This window comes from Mus caroli, unplaced genomic scaffold (genome assembly GCF_978045245.1).
Source record: "Mus caroli unplaced genomic scaffold, Mus_caroli_1 scaffold_10, whole genome shotgun sequence".
Taxonomy (NCBI): domain Eukaryota; kingdom Metazoa; phylum Chordata; class Mammalia; order Rodentia; family Muridae; genus Mus; species Mus caroli.
The window spans coordinates 26890568-26914015 of NW_028227265.1; the positions used below are offsets into that span (position 1 = coordinate 26890568).

General features: G+C 37.5%; 1 protein-coding gene across 3 annotated transcripts in view; it reads left to right on the plus strand.

Moving 5' to 3' along the window:
* Window positions 1-23448, plus strand: part of Cdh11 (cadherin 11) — a 158161-nt gene that overhangs the window by 109352 nt on the left and 25361 nt on the right. For all 3 annotated transcript variants that reach the window (XM_029480445.2, XM_085843673.1, XM_085843674.1), the window contains 5 exons: window positions 3818-4112; window positions 7836-7955; window positions 9855-10022; window positions 13310-13497; window positions 19424-19677. In XM_029480445.2, the coding sequence (XP_029336305.2) occupies window positions 3818-4112; window positions 7836-7955; window positions 9855-10022; window positions 13310-13497; window positions 19424-19677 (1025 nt within the window). The remainder of the gene's footprint in view (window positions 1-3817; window positions 4113-7835; window positions 7956-9854; window positions 10023-13309; window positions 13498-19423; window positions 19678-23448) is intronic.

Here is a 23448-nt window from a genome sequence, read left to right on the forward strand (position 1 = left end):
CCAGCAGAATCCTGTAACTGAAGAGCTGTGCTGTGTCCACAGAAAGGAAGAGGAAAAAGACAGCCCCAGTAAAGCAGGGCAATTTAGCTTAAGCAATGTGTAGAGCTGGGTATTAAATTGCTCTGAGAAAATGACCCTCTGCTTTGTCACTGTCTCAGTGGGGGACAGTGTGTGTTTAGGCTTGGAGGTGGCAGTGGGGAGAGGGCTTAGTGAGTCAGATGACTTTGTGTCTCTCTGGATATCACAAATGTCATATGATGCACTCAGGAGAAGAACAGGAATAAAGAGAGGAAGGGAAAATCTGGCATCATCCCATGTATGACCTTGAAAAGTAAGGTCCGTGAAAGGACTCTTAGTTGGATGGTGTGTGTTTGTGTATGTGTACGTGCCTCTGCATGTGTGTGTGTGTGTGTGTGTGTGTGTGTGCCTTTACATGTGTATGTGTGCCTCTGCATATGTGTGTGTGCCTCTGCATATGTGTGTGTGTCCATATGTGCCTGCTTAGATCTGGCAAAATCTTCCTTTTGAAATGGTGCTGAGATGATTCCTGCTTAAGTAGGAGGAATAGTTGGCTTGTTCACTAACAGTCTTTGAATGGTGACATTCAAGGTTGAATGCTTGAAAATTCCCTGAAAAGGTAGAATTTGGCAAAGCACAAAAGACTTAGAGTTTGTGTGTAGGAAATTCAGCCTGTGTCATGCTGTGCTGTGCAAAGAGAGAAGCAAGCAGTCTTTGGAGTCAGGAACTGGCTGTGCTTGCCTCAGCAACTGGCCCCTTGATAGCACTTGCTGTGTTCCCAAACTGCTTTCCTGTAGAACCTAATAAATAGTATTGTCAGTACAATAGATCATCTTTGTGACAGAGGAAAACTAGGGAAGACATATCCTACTTTTAAATCTTGGAGGGAGGAGAAACAAAGTGGAAATAGGATAAGCCCGATGCTTGGTAAAAATTTCAGCTCCATGGCTAGTTATGAAATGCCTCTTTTTTTTTTTTTTTTTTTTTTTTTTTTTTTTTTTTTTTGGTTTTTTGAGACAGGCTTTCTCTGTATGGCTTTGGCTGTCCTGGAACTCACTCTGTAGACCAGGCTTGCCTTGAACTCAGAAATCTGCCTGCCTCTATGAAATGTCTCTTTATGTTTTCATGTGTCTCTATGAAATGTCTCTTTATGTTTTCATGTGTAATACATGAAGATCTTTAGAAACTTTCAGTACCTTGACATTTATATTTACATCTTCATTTCTTTTTTTAAATGAAAAATTAGCATTTATTTTATTAGATATCCTCTTCATTTACATTTCAAATGCTATCTCAAACATCCCCTATACCCTCCCCCCTGCCCTGCTCCCCAACCCACCCACTCCTGCTTCCTGACCCTGGCATCTTTTGAGGCTATGCCAGTACCTGGCAAATACAGAAGTGGATGCTCCCAGTCATCTATTCAATGGAATGCAGGGCCCCAAATGAAGGAGCTAGAGAAAGTACCCAAGGAGCTAAAGGGGTCTGCAACCCTATAGGTGGAACAACAACATGAACTAACCAGTAACCCCCAGAGCTTGTGTCTCTAGTTGCATATGTAGCAGAGGATGTCCTAGTAGGCCATCAATGGGAAGAGAAGGAGGAGAGACCCTTGGTCTGCAAACATTATCTTATATGCCCCAGTACATTTTTTTTAAATGATGTATTTATTTATTATATGTAAGTACACTGTAGCTGCCTTCAGACACACCAGAATGGGGAGTCAGATCTCATTACAGGTGGCAGTAAACCATCATGTGGTTGCTGGGAATTGAACTCAGGACACTCAGAAGAGCAGTCAGTGCTCTTATCTGCTAAGCCATCTCACCAGCGCCTGGGACTTAACCTCTAACTAACATTTGATACCCATGAAGCACAGGGAAAGAAGAAACACCACAATCCTAGTCTGGATAGGAGAGGGGAACACAGGCCATGAAGGAAACAGCATGAACATTGTGGATATTCTATTAGTCCACTGAAATCCATCAAGTAACTTCATATTTCCCTCCACAAATGGCCAAACTCTTAAGAATTACATCAGTCATATTGCATTAAAATGGTGGATTATATTTTCTTACCTTTCAGAAGCAAAAGTTTTCCTACTGTCCCTGCCCGAGAAGCCTTGGGATACACAACCAATATGGCTGTAGATTATGCCTATGTATCCATGTCGGTGCTGAACTTTTTGGTGTTTCACCAAAACTCTACAAATAATTAAACATATTTAGGAAATTTAAATGATAGAATCATTTTAAAAAGTAGTATATTCAGTTTTTCTTTGTGAACCTCAAGCAAACTGTGTAGGCCTTGGTTTTATAATAATGATAGAAATTTTACTAACAGTAATAAAATGATATTTATAAATTATTAAAGTCATTAATATTAAATAAAAATTAGTTACACTCTTTATTGTAGTAAATGCTTGAATATAACTTTTTGTTTACTGTTTATTTTATTTTTCTGAAATTCTATACATAACAGGTTTAATTGATTAGTATTTTATATCTTCTAGCTAATTTTCAATATTATAAAGCAATGAAAATAACTCATATAATAGCAGTCATTTTTTAAAAATATAAATTAGTTCAAACCATGTAATAATTTCATGTAACAACTAAAATAGCATTAGTATAAAGGAGGTTAAGGACCTCAGAAATCCTGAGGACAGAAAGTGAGTGCATAGGCTTTATTGCTGCAGGAAAATCAATGAAGTCTTTGGTGGGTGTGGGCTCTGAAACAGAGAGCAGAATTCAGGCAGAGCTGCTGGTCGAATTAGCAGCTAAAAGACCATAGTAGATTCTTGACTCCATCAACACATATTTAGGCAAAAATCATCGTGTCTAAAGGCATCCTGGAAAACATGAAAATCCCAAGGATATAGAAAGTTCTTTCAAGGGTCTGAGGACAACATGTCTAGCACTTTACCCCACTGTCCACTATGATCATAGGGTCATAGGAGATTCTTCTCCCAAGAAGATGATAGCTCCAGACATTAGACTCTGGACACTAGACAGTAGATCTAGAAAAATCTAATTAGTTGAAGGATTTGTAGTAACAGATGCCTAGACTTGTATTTGTAGTAACAAATATAAGTGTCCTTTGAAGAGGATCTCTACAAAGATTACATTAATATCACATGGTGGATAAGGAAGCCGTTTATACCTAGATGTTGATGGAGCTGCAGAAGTTAAAGTTAGAGGAATCTAAATCTACAATTTATAATATACAATTTATAGCCCTTATTATGTAAAATTAAGCAAAGAGCTTTTAAGAATCTGTGGAGATAAGTTTGTATATGTATAGGCTTGAATTATTATCTCATAAATGAGTCCTAAGAAACTGACAAAAATGTGATTCAGAGCTGAAGAAGGGATGAAATGGGAATAAACACTGAGAGAAATATGCTGCATAAAATCATGCTTATATCTTTTTGAAATATATACGTGCATTTCTTTCCAAATAACTACTGAAGCATAAGTGCATGTCTATATTTTGTATGTATGCATATATACAGTCAAAGAGAGAGAATAAGAGAGGAAGAACATGAACCTCAGAATTAAACATTTTCAAATTCATCAACCTCATCATTACCTCGGTCATAGCAGTTATCTAAGTCTCCATTTCTCTATTCAGAAAATGATGATGGAAATCACTTCATCTCATGATATATGTGTGACTGTATGTATGTGCACACATGTGTACATAGTGTAACTTTCAACCTATGTGCTTTTATTGTGTTCCTCATGAAATTACAAATCCTGCATTCTTTCTTTCTTTTCTCTTCTTTTTTGTTTTCTAGCTTCATTCTGACATTGACTCCGGTGATGGGAACATTAAATACATTCTCTCAGGTGAAGGAGCGGGAACCATTTTTGTGATTGATGACAAATCAGGGAACATTCATGCCACCAAGACATTGGACCGAGAGGAGAGAGCCCAGTACACACTGATGGCTCAGGCGGTGGACAGGGACACCAACAGACCACTGGAGCCACCTTCAGAATTCATTGTTAAGGTCCAGGACATTAATGACAACCCTCCAGAGTTTCTGCATGAAATCTATCATGCCAATGTGCCTGAGAGGTCCAATGTGGGTACGTAAGTAATGGTCACCTATTCTCCTTCTATCTGGTATGTCTGCAGGTTGACAGGCTGGTGCCTGCCGTCCAACCCAGGAAGCAGAGCTTGTGTTGAATCATTATTGCACATTAACAAGGAAAAAAAAATGCCTTGTTGGATTCTTAAAAATTAAAGTAGTTTTTTTTCCCTCACACAAAATATCATGATTGTGGTAAACCCTCCCAGTTACTCCACACATCCCCTCCCAGTTACTTCACACATCCCCTCTCAGTTACTCCACACATCCCCTGCCATCCACATTCAACCTTTATTTTTCTGTCTCAGTAGTAAACAATCAGACTTCTAAAAGATAATAAGAAAAGAACATATAAGATTAAAAAAATCCCTAACACATTGAAAAAAAGAAACAAACAGAAAGGAAGGGCCACCAAGGAAAAGTGCATGAAATCAATATAGAGACTCAGATTTTCAAATGTTTATATTAGACTTGAGGTTCTAAAGTCAACTCTTAACTTCCTATTAACTAAGAAGTCTGGAAGGGGGAAGAATGAGATTCAGTTTAGCAAATCCTGACTTATGTTCAACTGTGTGAAGTGACACCATTTAATATTTGCTCTTCCTCTGTAGAAGAGGAATTACAATTTCCAGTCTTCAAAGAGTAATGATTTTATTCATCCAATCACTAGGGCATTGATGTCGAATAAGTAACAGCAATGATAATGTTTGCTGCTTTGGGCTTCACATTAATTGATTGGGAACACACCCTAGCGTGTTTAACTTCCCCATGATTAAACTTTGCAGTCATTCCAGTTGGTCTTGGATAAATGAGAAACCGAAGCAGAAAGAGATTAACTAATTAGTCCAGGGTCACTTGTGTTACTAAATTCACCCAAAATGCATATAAGGCTGCCATCAGCTGATGATTTCAAATATGCTTAAAGACATACTGCTTTGCTTGAAGATGGAACTCTAACATCTGCCTCTTGGTATCATTTCTGCTTGAATTTCTAGAATGTGGTCTTTTGAGTGAATCTGATCCATTGGCCCCAAGTGAATCTAAAAGCCATCAGGGATAGATTGTTTGTTTTACCAGTGAGAGAAAAACCAAGCACTGATTATAAAGATTAGCTTACTCAAAACAGTCAGCTGTGACTTTAGGGCTCTGAGAGACTTCCAGTCTGTGTGTGGAGCCTCTTGTGACAGAACTGCCATTGCCCTAAGATGTCTACTAAGATCTTCTTCTTCTTTTTTTTTTTAGATTTATTTTTTTAATAGATGTTTTCTTCATTTACATTTCAAATGTTATCCCCTTTCCTAGTTTCCTCTCCAAAAGTCCCCTATACCCTCCCCCTCTCTATCTCTATCTATTTATCTATATGTGTGTGTGTGTGTATATATACACACACACACACATATCTATGTATGTATATATACATTTATATATATATATATATATGCATATGTGACTACAACTCTCCCTGCTCCCCAACTCTCCTATCCCTGGCATTCCCTTATACTGGGGCCTAGAATCTTCGCAAGATCAAGGGCCTCTCTCCTACTGATGGCCAACAAGGCCATCCTCTGCTACATATGCCGCTAGAGACACAAGCTCTGGGGGTATTGGTTAGTTCACATTGTTGTTTCTCCTATAGGGCTGCAGACCCCTTCAGCTTCTTTGGTAATTTCTCTAGCTCCTTCATTGGGGACCCTGTGTTCCATCCAATAGATGACTGTGAGCATCCACTTCTGTATTTACCAGGCACTGGCATAGCCTCATAGAAGACTGCTATATCAGGGTCCCATCAGCAAAATCTTGTTGCAATAGTTTAGAATCCCCAAGATACAATTTGCAGAACTCATGAAACTCAAGAAGAAGGAAGACCAAAGTGTGGATACTTCGTTCCTTCTTAGAAGTGGGAACAAAATACCCATGGAAGGAGTTACAGAGACAAAGTTCGGAACTGAGACTGAAGGAAGGACCATTCAGAGACTGCCCCACCCGGGGATCCATCCCATAAGATCTTCTTTTACTGAGAAAAAGCCAGGCTGAATCATTGTCTCCTTCCTTCCTTTTACTTATTCTTGTCTGGTCCCTTGACTGTGCTATCCTTAGATGTGAATTCTAATGAGAAGAAAGGATGGAAGAAGCAGAGGTAGCTAGTCATCCAAACTGATAACCCAGCTGGACTTTTGCTCCTTACAGGACACTTTGGAGCCTATGGCAGCGCTCAGACTTTCTACTCTACCATATGAAATTATTGTTTTGTCATCAGAAAGCTGTGTGAACCAGGGCTCCTTTGTTTCCCTTCCTAATTTATCATTTTGTCGACTATGAGATCATGATAATAGTTACTAATGAGTTCTGGGTATATAGGTCAAATAGAAATATTTGATAACTCCTTCAATATTCGAATTTTTCAGTTTTAGAAATTTTAAAAATTCCAAAATAAAATAGAATTCCATTAAATCATAAAGATTTATAACTTACTTAGCATTCTATGAAGTCTTTCTCTGGTATAACACCCATTTTCTAGAATAATCCCTACTTTGTAGGAAGATGTTCACAAAAGACAGTGGGTATAGAAAATTGATTTTTGAAAAAGAGTGAACATTGTCTTGTGTTTCTCATAGAAGTCACAGAAACCCCTCGGAAGTAAAGGATAGCTACCTGTAAGTTGTGTAAACAGGTTCTGTTCCCTGCCAGGAGCACCTCCCTCCCACCATTCTGCTGAAATGTCAAAGGAGAAACTTGGACTTTATTCTTGCTAGATGTCCCTGCAAGACAGATTCCCAGCTGTGACAATAAACAACATGAAAAAGAGACTTTAAGATGTCATATTTCTCATCCCAAATCTTCCCAAAGTAAAATAGATGCCAAAATGTCCAGCAGAGAATAGTGGCACTTTACCTGGAATTTACCTCAGACAGTGCCTGACAGAGGCATCCTGGATAATTGCCTCTTCCCTCCTTCCCTCTCTATGTTGAAGCTCAACATGGCATGTCTCAGATGCTTAATGTGACAATAGAGCTTATAAAGAAAAAAAAGGTCATCTCATTCCTTTATTCCCTGATTTTCATGTCTTATGACATAGGAATGTCTTAGATCCTATTAATCCCTCACTGATAGTTTCTGTGATATGGACACCAGACCCTACAGAGAGGGAAACATGTAATTTTCATAACATTGGGGAACAGCATTCTATATAATATTTATAGCCACAAATTAATTAAAATTTAGTATCAGAAGTAATTTTATAGCATGCAAAGCAACAATAAAATGATATGTTCATTGTCACAGATGGGAAAGTGCCCTCTATCCTTTCATGGAAAGCAATTCTTCATTAATTGTCACTTATTGCACTCTCAGGAGAGATTTTTATTTGATTATGTGATATACTAAACATTTAATTCACATGGTTTTAGGAGTATTTGACAAGAATGTTCATATTATTATTTTAAATAGCAAACCAACCAGGAAGAACTGTGAAAGTAGAGAGTTTCATTTTAAACCTTAGTTTGACCTTGCTGATAAAAACGAAACAGAAGAAGGAAACTAGAAGGAAGAATGGCAGGGAGAGGAGTGGTCTGCACATGAACTATAGGACAATAAGATCATGTAGAGTCATTGTGAGCTTCATTACAGGTCTTCATTTTAAATGAAATTCTGTAAACAGCAATGAAATTTGAGAAGTTTATTGGATGTTGCTAATTGCTTCCCCTGACCCTCTTTTATTTAGGAACATCAGTTATCCAAGTGACAGCCTCTGATGCAGATGATCCTACCTATGGAAATAGTGCCAAGTTAGTGTATAGCATCCTTGAAGGACAACCCTACTTCTCGGTGGAGGCCCAAACAGGTATGGTCAATTACATCGTCTTTGTAAGTCATGACTGATTTTAAACAAGGAATCTATGCCTCCTCATTTAACTGCTTTGACTCTAAAATTCCTTAAATTAAAACAAAACTAAAGGGCCACTTGGCAGTTAGTACGAGATGGCCTATGTATGTTCTGTACATATGGATGAATGGAATAATACACATTTATTAGTGTCTCAGATGATAATCACAAATATTTAAAATTTAATTTATGAATTGGAAATGCTTTGAATTGTGGATCCATACTAAAAGGGTCGAAGGTTGTTACAAAGTAGTGTTAGCTTTTAAAACATCCTTGGAAGACCACTGGGTAAACTAAGAAGTGTCAGGAGTAACTGTAAATGTTCACCCTACTAGAAGATCCAGCACATTCCCAATCTCCTGCTGTGAACATAGGTTCCCAAAGGATGCTGTAAAACAAAGAGCAGATCAGTAAAGTGAGTCAGTATACAACAGAAACTAAAACAATGTTTCACTTCATTTATACTAACTTGATTGTCAACAAGAGTGAGCAGTACAGTCCTATAACATTGCTCTTCTGCATTGCTCTTCCCTTTTCCTTCCCACGTAATATATTCTGTACTTTTGAAAGGTTTTCATACAATTTGCAACTTTTACATGAATTCCTAATTTAATATTTTTTACTTGCTTTCTTAACTCTCATCTACTTATATATTAATTCATTTTTCATTTCCTTGCTTCAAACAACAACTTGTAGAGTTATTGTCTATGGTTTCATGGAGATCTTTGCTTTTAGTCTTTGGGTAAACTAAAGATAAATGTGGGATTTCATCTAGACTACTATAGATAGTAAAAACTCTAGTCTTCTTTCTCTCAGGGAACAAAGGTTACTGACTAACTAACAATAGTAACCCATGAAACTAACCAATAAGGAAAATGATGTCTCATAAGACCTAGGATGCTGCAAAGAAACATCTCAACACTGGGCTCAGTGAGGTGTAACATAGCCCAGCACTTCTTTCTTGCTCTTTGTATTTACACTACAAATATTACTTTATTCACTGAGTGTAAAAGCTTCTATACGATCCCTAGAGATGTAAGCAAGCATATTTTTACGAACATCATGTTTCAATATAAAAAGGTCGTGATTAATTTAATCCTGAATTTATCCTGTTTTTCAGTTACATGTGATTATCCACTGAATCTTTGCACACGTTTTGTTCATCTTTCTAACTCCTCTGTTCACTCACTCAAAAAATTAATAGTAGCTATTTAATGTGTTCAAAAAAGCTTATGCCTCCTCAATAAACCTAATATGAGCTGAAGAGATGTTTCTTTTCTTTTTTTTTTAAAGATTTATTTAGTTTTTATGTATATGAGTACACTGCAGCTGTCTTCAGACACACACTAGACGAGTGCATCTGATCCCACTACAGATGATTGTGAGCCACCATGTCATTGCTGGGAATTGAACACAGTACCTCTGGCAGAGCAGTCAGTTCTCTTAACTGCTGAGCCATCTCTCCAACCCCATAGTGATGCTTCTACTAGTTTTATGTAGGACTTGATTTCTGAAGCTTTTTGCTAGAAGTCCCCAAGTATAGATTCAGATATAACTTATCACACAATAGGCTCTTGTCATTCCAGTCTTCAGGATTCTTGTGTCTGAGAGGGAAGACATTGTTACTTGCATGCAGAGTGAAAAAAAAAACTAATTAATATGTTGTAAGTAACTTTCATTATCTGCTTGATAATACATAGGTGTTATCTTAAACGCTTTATGTTATGTTTGCCGTGTTAAAATGACTTATCTTTGAGCAGGCTATATTTTATGTATCTTTAGCTTCCCAGACATAATATTTTTTAAAAAATCTTGTCATAAATGAATATTTATGATTTTTAAATTTTCATTTGATAGGTATCATCAGGACAGCCCTTCCCAATATGGACAGAGAAGCCAAGGAGGAGTACCACGTGGTGATCCAGGCCAAGGACATGGGTGGACACATGGGTGGACTCTCAGGGACAACCAAAGTGACGATCACTCTGACTGATGTCAACGACAACCCACCAAAGTTTCCACAGAGTAAGGAGTCAGAGCTGGTCTTTGCTAATGACCACTGCTCAGCAAGAGCCTCATCTTTTCATTCACTCCTAATTTACCCAGCTTTCAAAAAGAAGAGTCTAGAAATCCAAGAACCATTTTCAGGATTCTTGCAAAAAACTAGAACAAGATAGCAAAGACTTAAAAACACACAGAGGAAAGTTAAACAGTATAGAGATCATGAGGAGTAAGGAAGTTATTAAAAACTGTGTAACTCTAGAGGTCAGAATATCTGAGTCTTGAGGTATTTTACTTATTAGGTATTAATCATAAAAGGCAGTCATCAATTAACTTTCTGCTGTCTCATTGTTCTTCACTGATGCTAACAGAATCGTGATCTGATGCTTATCATTCCATAAAAAACTCCCCCCACATCTTGATGGTTACAAGTAACAGTCATTTATTCGTTTCTTGACTTTAATTTGTGCAGAGCATAGGAGAAATAGCTACTCTGTTGTCACTCCAGCTTCAGCCTGGCACAATTCTCCTGTGGCAGAAAAACCCACTTCTAAGATTCCTTATAAGACTGGCAAATTGATATTGGCTTGTGCTTCCTCTCCACGTGGGCCTTTCTGTGGCTGAGTTCTGATCATGAGAACTCCGTGACCACAGGAACCAACTGCGTTGCATTTTTTGACCTGATATCAGAAGCCATGGGACTTCTTTCCCTGTAGCATTAAGGCTGCCTGCATAGCACTAAAGCTCAGCCAGACCTCAACAGTTCTATGAGAGGACCATAAAGTAACATTGGAGGGGCCTGTAGGATAAGAGCTATACTTGTATACTTGTAGAAGATGACAGCCTAGCATTTAACTCAAATAAAATCTTTGTTCAGATTAATCCAGCTAGTGCTAATTTTTATATCATCTGAAAAAAAGGCAATAATTGTTCAGCCATCGTTATTTTGAATACTGTACAATATTTATGAAATTACTGAGGGAAAATAAAGTTACTTGGCAGTTGAGGGTATACAATTCTTTTGCAGAAATCCATGGGTAGGTTCTTAGCAACAATATTATTGGCTCTGAACAGCTGAAACTCAGGGCCAGGAGGACCTGTAGCCTTCTTTTGGTCTCGGTTGTATCTGCATTCCTTGTCACAGAGCCACATAGACACAGGCATATGCATACCTAAAAGTAAGATACATCATTAAAATGTTTAGGTTTACTATTTTAAGTATGTGTTTATGAGAGTGTCTATATGTGGATGTTCCCTAACTGTAGGTACCCACAGAGGCCAGAACTGTCTGATTTCCCTGCAGCTGTAATTTTGTGTGAATGTGAGCTGACTTGGGTGGGAATAAGCAAACTCTGGCCAGCAGGAAGAGAAACATATGGTCTTAGTTCTGAGCCATCACTCTAGCACCAAACAAAACAGCTCTTTGGAGACAATGGTATTGAAATATTGAAATTAATGATAGCTGCTAATTGCATCATCATTTAATATCTGGTCACTAATGTTATAAATATCTAAAAAGAGCCTATGTTTTATAGATATAATTGGCTCCTAGGGAAAGGACATTGAGGGGACTAAAGAATTTCTGGAAGCATATTTTAATGTGTATGTGCAAAGGGGAGTACAGAGTTATAACACAATAATAATGACTCTGAGCTTTCCAGTAATGACAAAAACACCCATGGCTCCAGTTACAGAGAATCTGACACACTTTCTGGTCTCTGCAGAAACACACACACACATACACATTCAGTGTATACTCAAAGACAGACAGACAGACAGACAGACAGACAGACACACACACACACACACACACACACACACACAATATAAAAAATAATAAACCCAAAGGAAGTCAGTTAAGTACAGTTAAGTATACCAATTAAGGAGGCACTATGGTTATTCAAAGTTACCCAAGATAACAATCTACCAAATGAAGATATCATGGTACAGGATCATGAGACACATAATTGCTCTTGAGGACTCCAAAAGAGATGGGTCAACCATGCTATTTCTTGTCGGGTGGAAAGGTATGCATCTTTGATAATATTGAGGCACATACAACATAGTCAAAGCTGCCTATTCCATTTGCACAATGTACAATTGTTCCATATGCCAGAAAAGTAAGCAGACAGTCTTATTCATGGACGTCCACTAATGCCCTTTTTTAAAATATAGAGTGGTATAGAAATTTTATATTTCAGTTTTAGTATTTCACAGTCATGGGCTTGAATGAGATTTGGAGAAAATTACATTGCAACAGATCTTCTGAACATTGTTATACATTGTTCATTTGTACAGAAAAATCACACTCACTGTGCCTTAACTGTGAATACAATACAAGATTAGGTAGAAAATGGATACAGTGTAATCACGAAACGAATGCAGCACTGCAGCATATAATAGCTACAGTAGAGGAAAGGAAGAGTCTAAGGGAGTCACCTAATACCAGAGGGCTGAGCACTGCAGGACACACACACACACACACACACACACACACACACACACACACACTTCCCTTTATCCCTTACCATACAATACTACTTAACCTATAACACCATAATGTATCTAGTTATGTTTTGTTTTCTCTTTTTTTTAATACCATGTTGAGAATTATAACTCTTCCTTTACTTAGCTTCAGAGCTAAAAGAGTGTATAGCATTATTTCTATTCATGAAAAAATAAATACTATAAACATAAATATAAATATGCACGTGTGGCACCATTCTTCATTTCTGAAAAATATAAATATAAAGGGAGTTGACTTTCTAAAAGCTTCCAGAGCATTCCATGCTTAACCTAGTACAAAGGATGAAGAGTAAGATGAGAGAGAAATATCTCTGCTCAAGAAAGATTCTTGAAAGATTTGTATTTGTCTCTAAAATAAATATGAAGTGATGAAACCTTTTTAAGCAGAGGGTAAATTTGCTCTTCTGTGGCTGCTCTCCTTGAGCAATTAGTTCAAGGAATCCTTGGCATTAGTTTGTGGGACACTGTGAAAAGGAAGCCTCAGGTGTTCCAGCATGTGGACTCTTGCATAGGACCATGTCACTGTTTTCCTTTCTCTCCTGTGGCGGGTGACCTCATCATCTTACTAGGACCCCAATATTGTTTTGTCATCCTGTCAGGAACACATTCTTCCTGCAAGCTGGCCATCTGGGATCCTCTTCCCATCCGTCCGCTTCACTTCTGTGTCTACCAATAGAAAGTTCAATTTTAAACCCTTTGAGATATTTACTGGTATTCAATGAAATCTGAAGTCTTACAGCTGCCAAATAAAAAGGAAAATAAAAGTAGATGTCTTCTTCTTTCAGGCGTGTACCAGATGTCTGTATCAGAAGCAGCTGTCCCGGGGGAGGAAGTAGGAAGGGTGAAGGCTAAAGACCCAGACATTGGAGAAAATGGCTTAGTCACATACAATATCGTTGATGGAGACGGCATAGAACTGTTTGAAATCACAACAGACTATGAAACACAGGATGGTGTGGTGAAGCTGAAAAAGGTAGGTTAGAGAAATCAGACATGTCAGTCATAAGGTCTGTGTTGTCCAGGCAACCTAAGGAAGATAGTGGACTAATGGCTAAGAAATGTGTCTATGAAAAACAGAGGGAGGACTTTATCAATTTGTGACTAAGGCTTGACCTCTGAGGATATGAGAGAAGTCTTTTTCATATTGATGCTGCAGAAAGTGCTGTCCAAAGAGCAGATTATACCTTCCTGAAGTTTCTAGCTTGTTCTTCTGTATTTTGTCAAAATGATCTGGTGGGAGAAACAACAAATTCATAAACCTGAGTTTGAGAAAACCAACTTTACTTTCATTGAGGTCTGTCAGACTAAGTCAGGTAATACAGAATATATAGTGGTCTTATTTCAAACATTGATAGTTCACAGCACTGTGGGATGTTTTGTAAAATTTTAACTAATCTCCATTTTACTGTTTTTTCAAATCTGAACTTGAAGTAACAATAAAGATTCTACTTCCTTATTAATTTAAACTCTCTTTAGAAATGAAACATATCCCTGCATGAATTAATTATACAGAAGAGTAGATTGCTTCCTTTTGTTTAGTTTTAAATAAGTCAATCTCATATTTACTGTGTAATGACTGTGGAGCAGGAATAACCTACCACTCATTCATTTTTTTAACATGAGAAAGTCATGAAATAAATAGATAGTTCCAATGATCAATAATTCCTCAACTTAATTTTGTCATTGAGACTCAGTCACAGTCACATAGATACATGTGGAATTCAAATATAGATGCTATTGGAAACGATGTCTCTCTTAAGACATTTTGGAAGCAACTGAGCCAGAAAGTCAGAGAATCCTCCCTTTAAAGTGAAGAAACAATTACAGTACATTCTAAAGCTCTTCCCTTCTGATTTACCACTTGAGAAATCAACACCTCTCCATCATCACAGAGTATGGAGCGTTAAATGTGAATTGGTTGAGGGGATTACCTTGGTTTTAATCATTCGTTTTCTACTTGGTTTTATAGTATGAATATTAAGCATCTTGGTTTGATAGAAAAGATCGGATTGTAACAATGAGAAAAAATTTAAAATGAAGAATCAATAATGGAGCGAGTACCTGGAGAGGAGAAGGTGACCCTGGGGAGGGTATTTTTCAGTAGGGGAGCATGTGTGGCTGATCTTTCACTGTAATGCAAAACATATTAGGGGTGTGTGAAACACTTAGAAGCCATAGAACAAAGAAAACGTAGGTGACCATACAGAGAAAAAAATAAATAACATCTCAGGTGGAAATTGAGGTAAAGATCAGATACTTGCAAAAGTCTCTACTGCTTACTATGTTTCATGACCAAAGATGTCTAATTATCAGCCACAGGAGGATGGAGAGCTGTTCTTTCTGGTGTCTCTTTTGGAAAGTAGCTCTGTGAATTGTGTGTAGCTGTCAACTTTCTTCATTAATTATATTACTATCCCTCCTGCATGACATTGACCCATGAACGTTGACAGCAGCGATTCCTGCCTCCCATCGTTTACTGCTCAAGTAATTGGATAGTTGGCTAGGCGAAGGTTGTAACCTGTTTCCAGTGTATTCAAGGCATAAACACATACGGTTCTAAAATCTGGAAACAGTTAAATCACCCTCGTGAAACTCATACATGGCAAATGAGCTCTCTGCATATGATTAATCTGTGCACTTTCCCCAATTCACTGTTTATTACAGGCAGCAGGGATAAGCTTTTACAAAGCAATGACATTTAAATTTAAAACAATGTAGGCTGTTATTTAATTTGGAAGGGAAGGTTTGTCTCAACTTGTACCACAAAGTTCCAAATGCCCAACAGGAAAATGAAATTAACGTGAAATTAGTAGACTGAAAATGTTGAGATGTCTTATGGAAGAAGGCATTACATACGATTTAATGATATAAAGGCACATTAAAAGATCCCGTAGGTATATTTTTGTATTTTAAAAATTTTCTTTAATATAACATTTTCATTTTCATCTTAATTCAGTTGTTTATTTTCTTCTGGGCTAATCAGTTGTAACCATTTGTCAAGCAGGCTTTGGTAAAAGCTGGGAATCTGTAAGGTAAGAGAGGGCATACCATAGGGAATCACAAGTTACTAGGAAAGTTTAGTAAAATGTCAGTTATGATGGGAACAGTTTCCTCAGCCTTGACTTTATTGATTCTTCAGGCTTGAATAATCTTGGTCATAGAGGAATATTCCAAAAACCATAAAACATTTTACAATTCTTGAACCTTCATCATGTATAGGTTCATATGCTTCTCCTCAATCCACTGTTATGATAATGATTAAAATATTGTTTTAATTTTTGCCAAATACCTCTGGGATGACTGGGAGCATAATCAGTTTCCAGTTGAAAATGCACTGATGGCAAAATCTGTGAGAGCACCTGCCTGGGCCCGGTGTGGCTTCTGAGAGGAATATAGCCTGAGTTAATCCTGACACCTAAACTCCTAGATTGACAAGGAGAAGAGAGTGCCCCAATTCTGGCTTGGGAAAGACTGGTTTTAGGGAGAACAGGGTATTATGAAGAGACGGCACGGAATTTGCTCCTTAGAAAAGAAACACATTGACAAACTGTTGTTGGGGGAAAAAATAAGGAGATTTCAAAAGCTGAAAAAGGGCACAAGAGTATGGAAGAAGATGTCAGGGACATTGAGGATTTGGGGAGTGATGTTTGGAAAAAAGGAGATAGATTTTAAGTAATATCTTAACCACCCATACTATCCATAGAACCTATACAGCCAATACAGTCAATAGGACTGAAGTAAAAGACCACATGGAAAAGTCATTCTTAGGTACCTGACAGACTTGATAGATTCCTTTTTAAAAATACTTTTCAAAAAAAATACTTTTCAAAATAATGTTTGTCGACTTCTGACCCAGGTTCAGAGATTCATGTCAAAGAAGAAAAGCCTGTGTTCTGAGTATTTAACGGTCTCTGTGCAGTTCTGTACAGAACAATTTAAAATACAGATTAACTCTAGGCGGCTTGACATCTGTCAGGAAGAAAACTCCAACCATCTGTCCATTATGGTATTGTATCATTGGCCAGGTAGAAATTCCATCCATTATCCACATAGCATGTAAGCTGTTCTTTGAAACCAAATAAACTTGTGAGGTACTCTGAGAACAGTAATAGATGACATTTGAAACATTCCTTGTTTTAATCAAATGTTGATTTTATTTTATTTTATTTTATCTGTGAATTTGTACACATAGATGTAGATATATATTTTGTATGCTTCCAGTCTTAGGGTGATGTGATTTGTAAACTTAATGTCGCTACATAAACACTTTACATGCTGTTATATAACACACATAATCATTTTTAATGACTACACTACAACCCATCCTATCGATGGACCACAATTTCCTTAATAAAATCTCACAGTTGGATTTTCTATTCTATATGTACATTTTCCCAGATTAGATATAACATTCTATTATAGCTAACAAATATTGTGCATTTTCAATGCTGTTTGTTTGCATTTTCTGTAGAATGAATCCCTAAGGGAGAATTTTCAGAGGTGAGGATTAGTAAGCTGTGGTGGGCATTAAGATTTTTATGGCTTATGCAGTGTGTCGCCTCATTTAGTTTTATTTCAACTATTCATAACATGGATATAAATGTCCACATGGGGGACTACCTCAAATCCTGTTTGGAAGGAGAAAGGGAATTTATTGTAAGTAAATGCTTAAATGTTACCGAAGCATTACCCCCGCTGCTCATTCAATAAAATGATTGATGCCTCTTACTACATGAGGCAGTCCTTCCTGGTTATAGGGAAGCAAAGATCAACAAGGCTCAGTGGATCCTTTGGAGATGCGCCACCATTAGCAATGAAAGGGAGCTATGAGACCACACACAGCTGGTTGGTGCAATTGAGCAGGGGTTCTCAAAACAACAAGGCTGGACTAACTTCCAGGGTACTTAATAGGGTCTCACCATTGTGGGGAAAGATATTCCAGACAACCCATTGCAAATACCTGGAGCTTATAGTGTAGAAAGATCTGGATAAAGCCAACTAGTTAGACTGCAGCATAACCGTGCTACTCAACATAAGCAGAGCTTTTTAGTGGGAACTATATCTAGTAGGATGCATCTGTGTCCTTAGGAGTCCATCGAGTTCAAAGGGTTTTGCACTAGCAATAGTAGGCTGATCTAATTACAATTTACCCTGGTCTCAGAATTATCAGGTTCCAATGTGTGATTCTGTTTAGACTTTACAGAGATTTCTGAGAAATTGCAAGAGCTTTGTATTGCTAATCTATAAATTCTTTTTTTTTTTTTTTGTTTCTCAGCAATACATCTAAGAACCTAGGAGCTGGTAGGTTCCACCTGGGAAGATAGAATAATGGAGAATTAGAGAATAGATTTGTTAGCAACAAAAACAAGTGGTCCTTGATTGTAGGGAGAGGAAGATGGGAGGTCAGAATCAAGGATGCTGAATGTGCTTAAGCTTTTTGAAATGATGACAATCTTGAGTCTGGAGCAGTACAGAACTAGGTCAGTTCTAAGCCTGTGATTGTATATCTATTCAAAATAAGTATTTGCTAGGTAAATGACAGCTGCGCAGGAAGTACCTTAAAAGATCAAGCTTATTCCAAATATTTGTTAGGTCTGCATCATTGGAATATTGCTTTGGAAGTTGATTCTTAGGCCTTGGGCTTAATACAGTTTTGCTTGTCACCCTTTCCTAACTCTCTGTATTGTTTATTCAGAAATAAGGAGGACTTTCAATCAACAGTCCTATGATTGTGTCTATTCAAATGCAGGCTCTGAGTTGTTTTTCTTGTATAAAAATATGTTCTGCTTATACTTGTTATTCTATAAATGGACCATTTTGTCATATATGTGCTTTGACCAAAGGAAAGGTCATATCTACTGTCAATTATTTAACACTAAGAGAAGAAAACCTCATAATGAATGCACACAGATCAGAACTATGGCATTCCATTTCAGCTAGAAAGCTGTAAACATCTATTAAAAGGAGGACAGGGAGGCACAAAAATATATTAAAATATTAGAATTATTCTGAAATGTCTAAGATTCAAAGATTTGGAAAAGGTAAAATTATGCCAATAAGTATGTAGGACTGGAGAGATTTCTCAGTGGTTACAGCACTTGATGTATAAACAGTATACACGAAGACAGGCTTCCAGATGCCTGAACCTATAAAAATATAGGTTGGTGGAGCGATATTCCTGCAATTTACTACTATGAATGTAGAGACATGGAACCCTTGGAGGGGCAGGCTGGGTAGCTAGACTGCTAGTAGAGTATTCATGAGCCCTGAGTTCAATTGAGAGGTCCTACGTTCATGCCCACGTATAAGGTGAGGAAAGATTGAGAAAGATTCTCCTTGTCAGCCTGAAAGACATGTGCACACCTATACAAATAGAAAAAGGGAGAAAGTCTTTCAGTATTATTTAAGAGCTCCACCTGCCCAAACCTGTCTATAAACTCTAATACATAATCCTATGAATGTGCTGGTAAGATCATTGTCTTTGGAAAACACAATCTAGTCAAAACTAAACAAAAGAAATGAAGCCGTCAGTACGACGAAGCGAGAACATTGTGTGTGTATGAAACAGGCAGTATGGAGCAGTTAAGTTATTATTAGATTTGTGGCACTTCACAGAGTAGGCACCAAATGGATGCCTACTCTATCTCAATGGCTATAGAGAATGTGGTTGGGTTTATGTGGAGTGGTACTTCTGTGCTTGCAATGTTCCTATTTACCTCACACTTCAACAACTTTTTGTTCTAGTTTCTTGACCATGTGGCTTACATTATTAGATATTGAATAGGCATAAATTTTCTCTCTTTGAGAAACTTTGCTTCATTCTGTGTACCAATCATGTTTTTATCTCCCATTCTTCTTCTTCAAGGAACTAGTTGCCAATCTTCTTTTCATTCTTACAGCCTGTAGATTTTGAAACCAAAAGAGCATATAGCTTGAAGATAGAGGCCGCCAATGTTCACATTGATCCGAAGTTCATCAGCAATGGACCTTTCAAGGACACTGTGACCGTCAAGATTTCAGTAGAAGATGCTGATGAGCCTCCCATGTTCTTGGCCCCAAGTTATATCCATGAAGTTCAAGAAAATGCAGCTGCTGGCACTGTGGTTGGGAGAGTACATGCCAAAGACCCAGATGCTGCCAACAGCCCAATAAGGTACACATGCATGGGAACCTTTAGAGACAGGAAGTTTAGGATGAGTCTTACAGGAACCCATGTCTTTTCATTTCAAAATATGCCCAGGTCCAATAGATTTCAAGCAAACTTAAGACTTACAAGATAAGAGACCATTTCATTTTTGCCGCTAACATTTTGCTTAGTCTTCAAGCTCCCTTATTCTCTACAAAAACAGATTCCTCATGTATATTGGTTGCTATAGCCAATAACCAGGTCTACCTGCTTTATGGAACTGAGATGCAGTATAAATAATTATTATGAAATAAGGATAGTAATTATTATGTATTCAATATCTCCTTGAGCCCCCATGACTTTAGTACTTGCGTTAGACATATGATCCGATGTATCTTCTCCACTTTGTTCTTATATGAACTTTAGTCTCTTAAATTGATTAAAAACAATTTGGGATGCAGCAAGACAACATGAACAGAAGGGCATAGTTGTGATCTGCTGGGAGTCCTAGGGAAGCTCTGTCTAACCCCTGCTGTGCATTTTGCAAAGGTAAAGGTGCTGTTATTAAGAAGCAGAATTCTCCTTCTCCTTCCTTATTTCAAATTTCAAAGTTGTGTGAAGTCCAGTTCTATGAATTAGATTGCCTTTTGTCCTCTACATGGCCACTTCGTTCTTCCCTTTTTCCATGTGAATCCTCAGAATCTCTCTGCATGCAGGCTCTCAGACATCATACTGATATTAACCTTTTAGCCAAAATGACTGCTACAAATGCACATTCAAATGTCACATGATTGAAAAACAGCAATACTCAGGAGTGAATTATCTCTCATTAATTCACCTTTCAATATAACCTAGCATTGTATTTCAAGATCTTGTCCAATCCCCCAACCCATCTAAGTCATTCTCTGAGGCAAAGGTATGAACTCATTATTCCTACCCTTTACATAATCTGTCTTCAGACTGAGATCTCTGCTTTCCAACTGATGGTGTAGTGCTTATTATGCTAATCTCAAGTAAGGTTGGTGCCTGCCTCATCTAATATTCATCCTTCAAGCCAAATCTAGACACGAGATTCTCTTATCCTTCCCTTTCTCTCTCCTCCGTATAAATTCTTACCACCTTTCCTTCATTGCCTATTTTCTTCTAACAATCTCCATGTCCTGAAGTGTTATATACATCCTTTCAAAGCATATAGGTATTTAGTTTCGCTCAAGTGAGCTAATGCCCCATGTGGTCTGTGTGCTCCCAATTAGTATCATTTGTAGAATCAATCACATTGCAGATTGCATCTGAAATTCATTTTGATTGCCAAATTATATTTTACTGTATGACTATCCAGTGTGTTGTTTATCTCTGTGTCATTTACATGGATATTCATGTCATTTTAACTGTTGGATTTCACAGATATAGTTTTTGTTCACACCATTCCACACATCTTTGCATACACATATTGTCTCTCTCTTGGCTGTGTAATTAGAGTTAAAATTGCTTAATCATGTAGCAACCCTGTGTTTAAATTTCTGAGCAGCTGCCAATTCCCTCCACTCTGGCTCTGCTAGTTTCCAATGGTGGCAGCCGCGTGGCTTATATCTTCTTGATTCTAGGCACCTTAACAATTTCAAAAACATATGTCATGTTTGTTTCACTGACAGATAGTAATAGGATGTGTCTGTATATATAGATCCATGTAGTAGCGTTCCATGTCTTTCTAGAGAATAAACAGCTGTTTAAATCCCTTTCTCATTATGCAATTGTATTAACCATCTTTTTATTATTGAATTATAAAAGTTCATTATGTATTCTGGCTGCCATAGGGACTTATTTGATTTGCAAATATTTTCTCTCATTCTGTGAGCTGCCTCTAAATTTTCCTGTTTCTTTAGAGGCAAAATGTTTTATTATTATTATTATTATTATTATTATTATTATTATTATTATTAAGTCCACCCTTTCCCTCCTTGGTTGCTTCTCCTTTACTTGGCTGATTTAAAAACTATGGCCTATTCTAGATAAACTCAAAAATACTTATATCTCTATTTTCTTTGAAGAAATTTTATAGTTTTAGATTTTTATTTAGATCTTTGATTTATTTCAAATTGGTATCTGTGTGTGGTATGAGAGGGAACCTCAGCACATTACCGATGTGCTGCCGATGGATGTCCACATTCTGGACTCTCAATTGGAGTCTCTTTACATGTGTGCCTACCCATATGTCAGTGTCACACAGTTTGGGTTATTGTAACACTAGAAGAAGTTTTGAAGTGAGCAACTGGGATTCTTTCACTGTGTTTAAATTGTGTTTTGTAAGAAAGTAATAGTAACATTATTTTGCATTGTCTATGATCCCTTCATGCTACAAAAAAGCAGAGTTGAATGCTTTTGACAGGGACCCTGAGTCTTGTACAGTCTTATATGTTGGTTAGTTATCCATTGCCATTGGATGTTTGCTCACCTGTGTTCTAAGTAATGAGTGAATTCTCCTACTGACTGTGGTGCCTACCCATGGTGGACATCTGTTTACTGAATGAATAATGTAATGACCATGGTTTGCTTTAGTAACTCAGATTCTTAGGTATGGAATTGATGACATATCCTTCTGAGACTTATACAACAAGTCTGTATTAAGCACATACCAGAAAACCCCAATATACCTGAATAACCCACAAAAAAATCCAATGAGAGATTTACACAATAAAAATATACAAACAGCCAACAACTGTGTAAAACACACTGGCAGAAATAGCTCAGTAAGTCCTAATCTTAAAAGCATAAGGACCTGTGTTTGATTGCCAGCACCCACCTTTGTGGTTAAGCCATACATTGGCTAGTTAGATAGCTGACAGAGTGAGAGTAGTTCTTGTGCCATTACAAAGGCCAACATTCAAACTCCAGAATCCACACAAAATGTTATGCATGGCTGTGTGCATCTGAAAACCAAGCAGAGGTGGGGTAAAACCAGGTGGAACTCTGGGGTTTGCTGGCTTCCAGCTTAGCTCCAGGTCCAGGTTCAGTGAGAGATTCTACTTCAAATGAATAAGGTGAAGAGAAACAAAACAGGACAGCTAATATTCTTCTTTGGCTTCTACACTCCATATACAGGAATATATTCTACACACATAAAAAACATTTAGAAACACACAAGGTAGAATAAAGCAAGCAAAACAATACATATATACACATAAATATACATGTATATGTACACACACACACATACACACACTTGAACGTGGCAAAGTATGTTTCTAACTCTAGCATTGGGGAGCCAGAGGTGGGGGAAAAATTCCTAGAACTCACTGCCAAGCCTGCCTAGCCTGCTTGCCAAACTCCATGAAAGGGAGAAATCTTGTCTCCAAAAACAAGATTGGCAGTCTTTAAGAAAGGGTACCCAAAGCTGTCCTCTGGCCTCCACATGCAGGTGCACACATGTCAACCTGCACACTCATGAACCTACACACATGTACATGTACATTCTTAAGATGGTTAGTTCCTATTGAAAACAACCAAGCAAATATCAATGAACACTGCAATTTAAATTTCCCTTTGCCACAGCTAACATGACCAGTCTCAGCCTGAAAACAAAAGTCAAAGAGAAAAAAAGCAAGCAAGGAAAGGGAAAAAGAGAAATACTCACTTACTGTTGATAAGAATGTAGATTTGTATACCCATTACATCAAATAGTACTGGAGACTCAAGACTCAACAGTACCATATGGTCTAGCACTATTACTAGTGTGCATCCATCTAAATGAAATAAAATGTGTAAGTTGAAGGACATCTGTATCTCCATGTTTATTGCAGG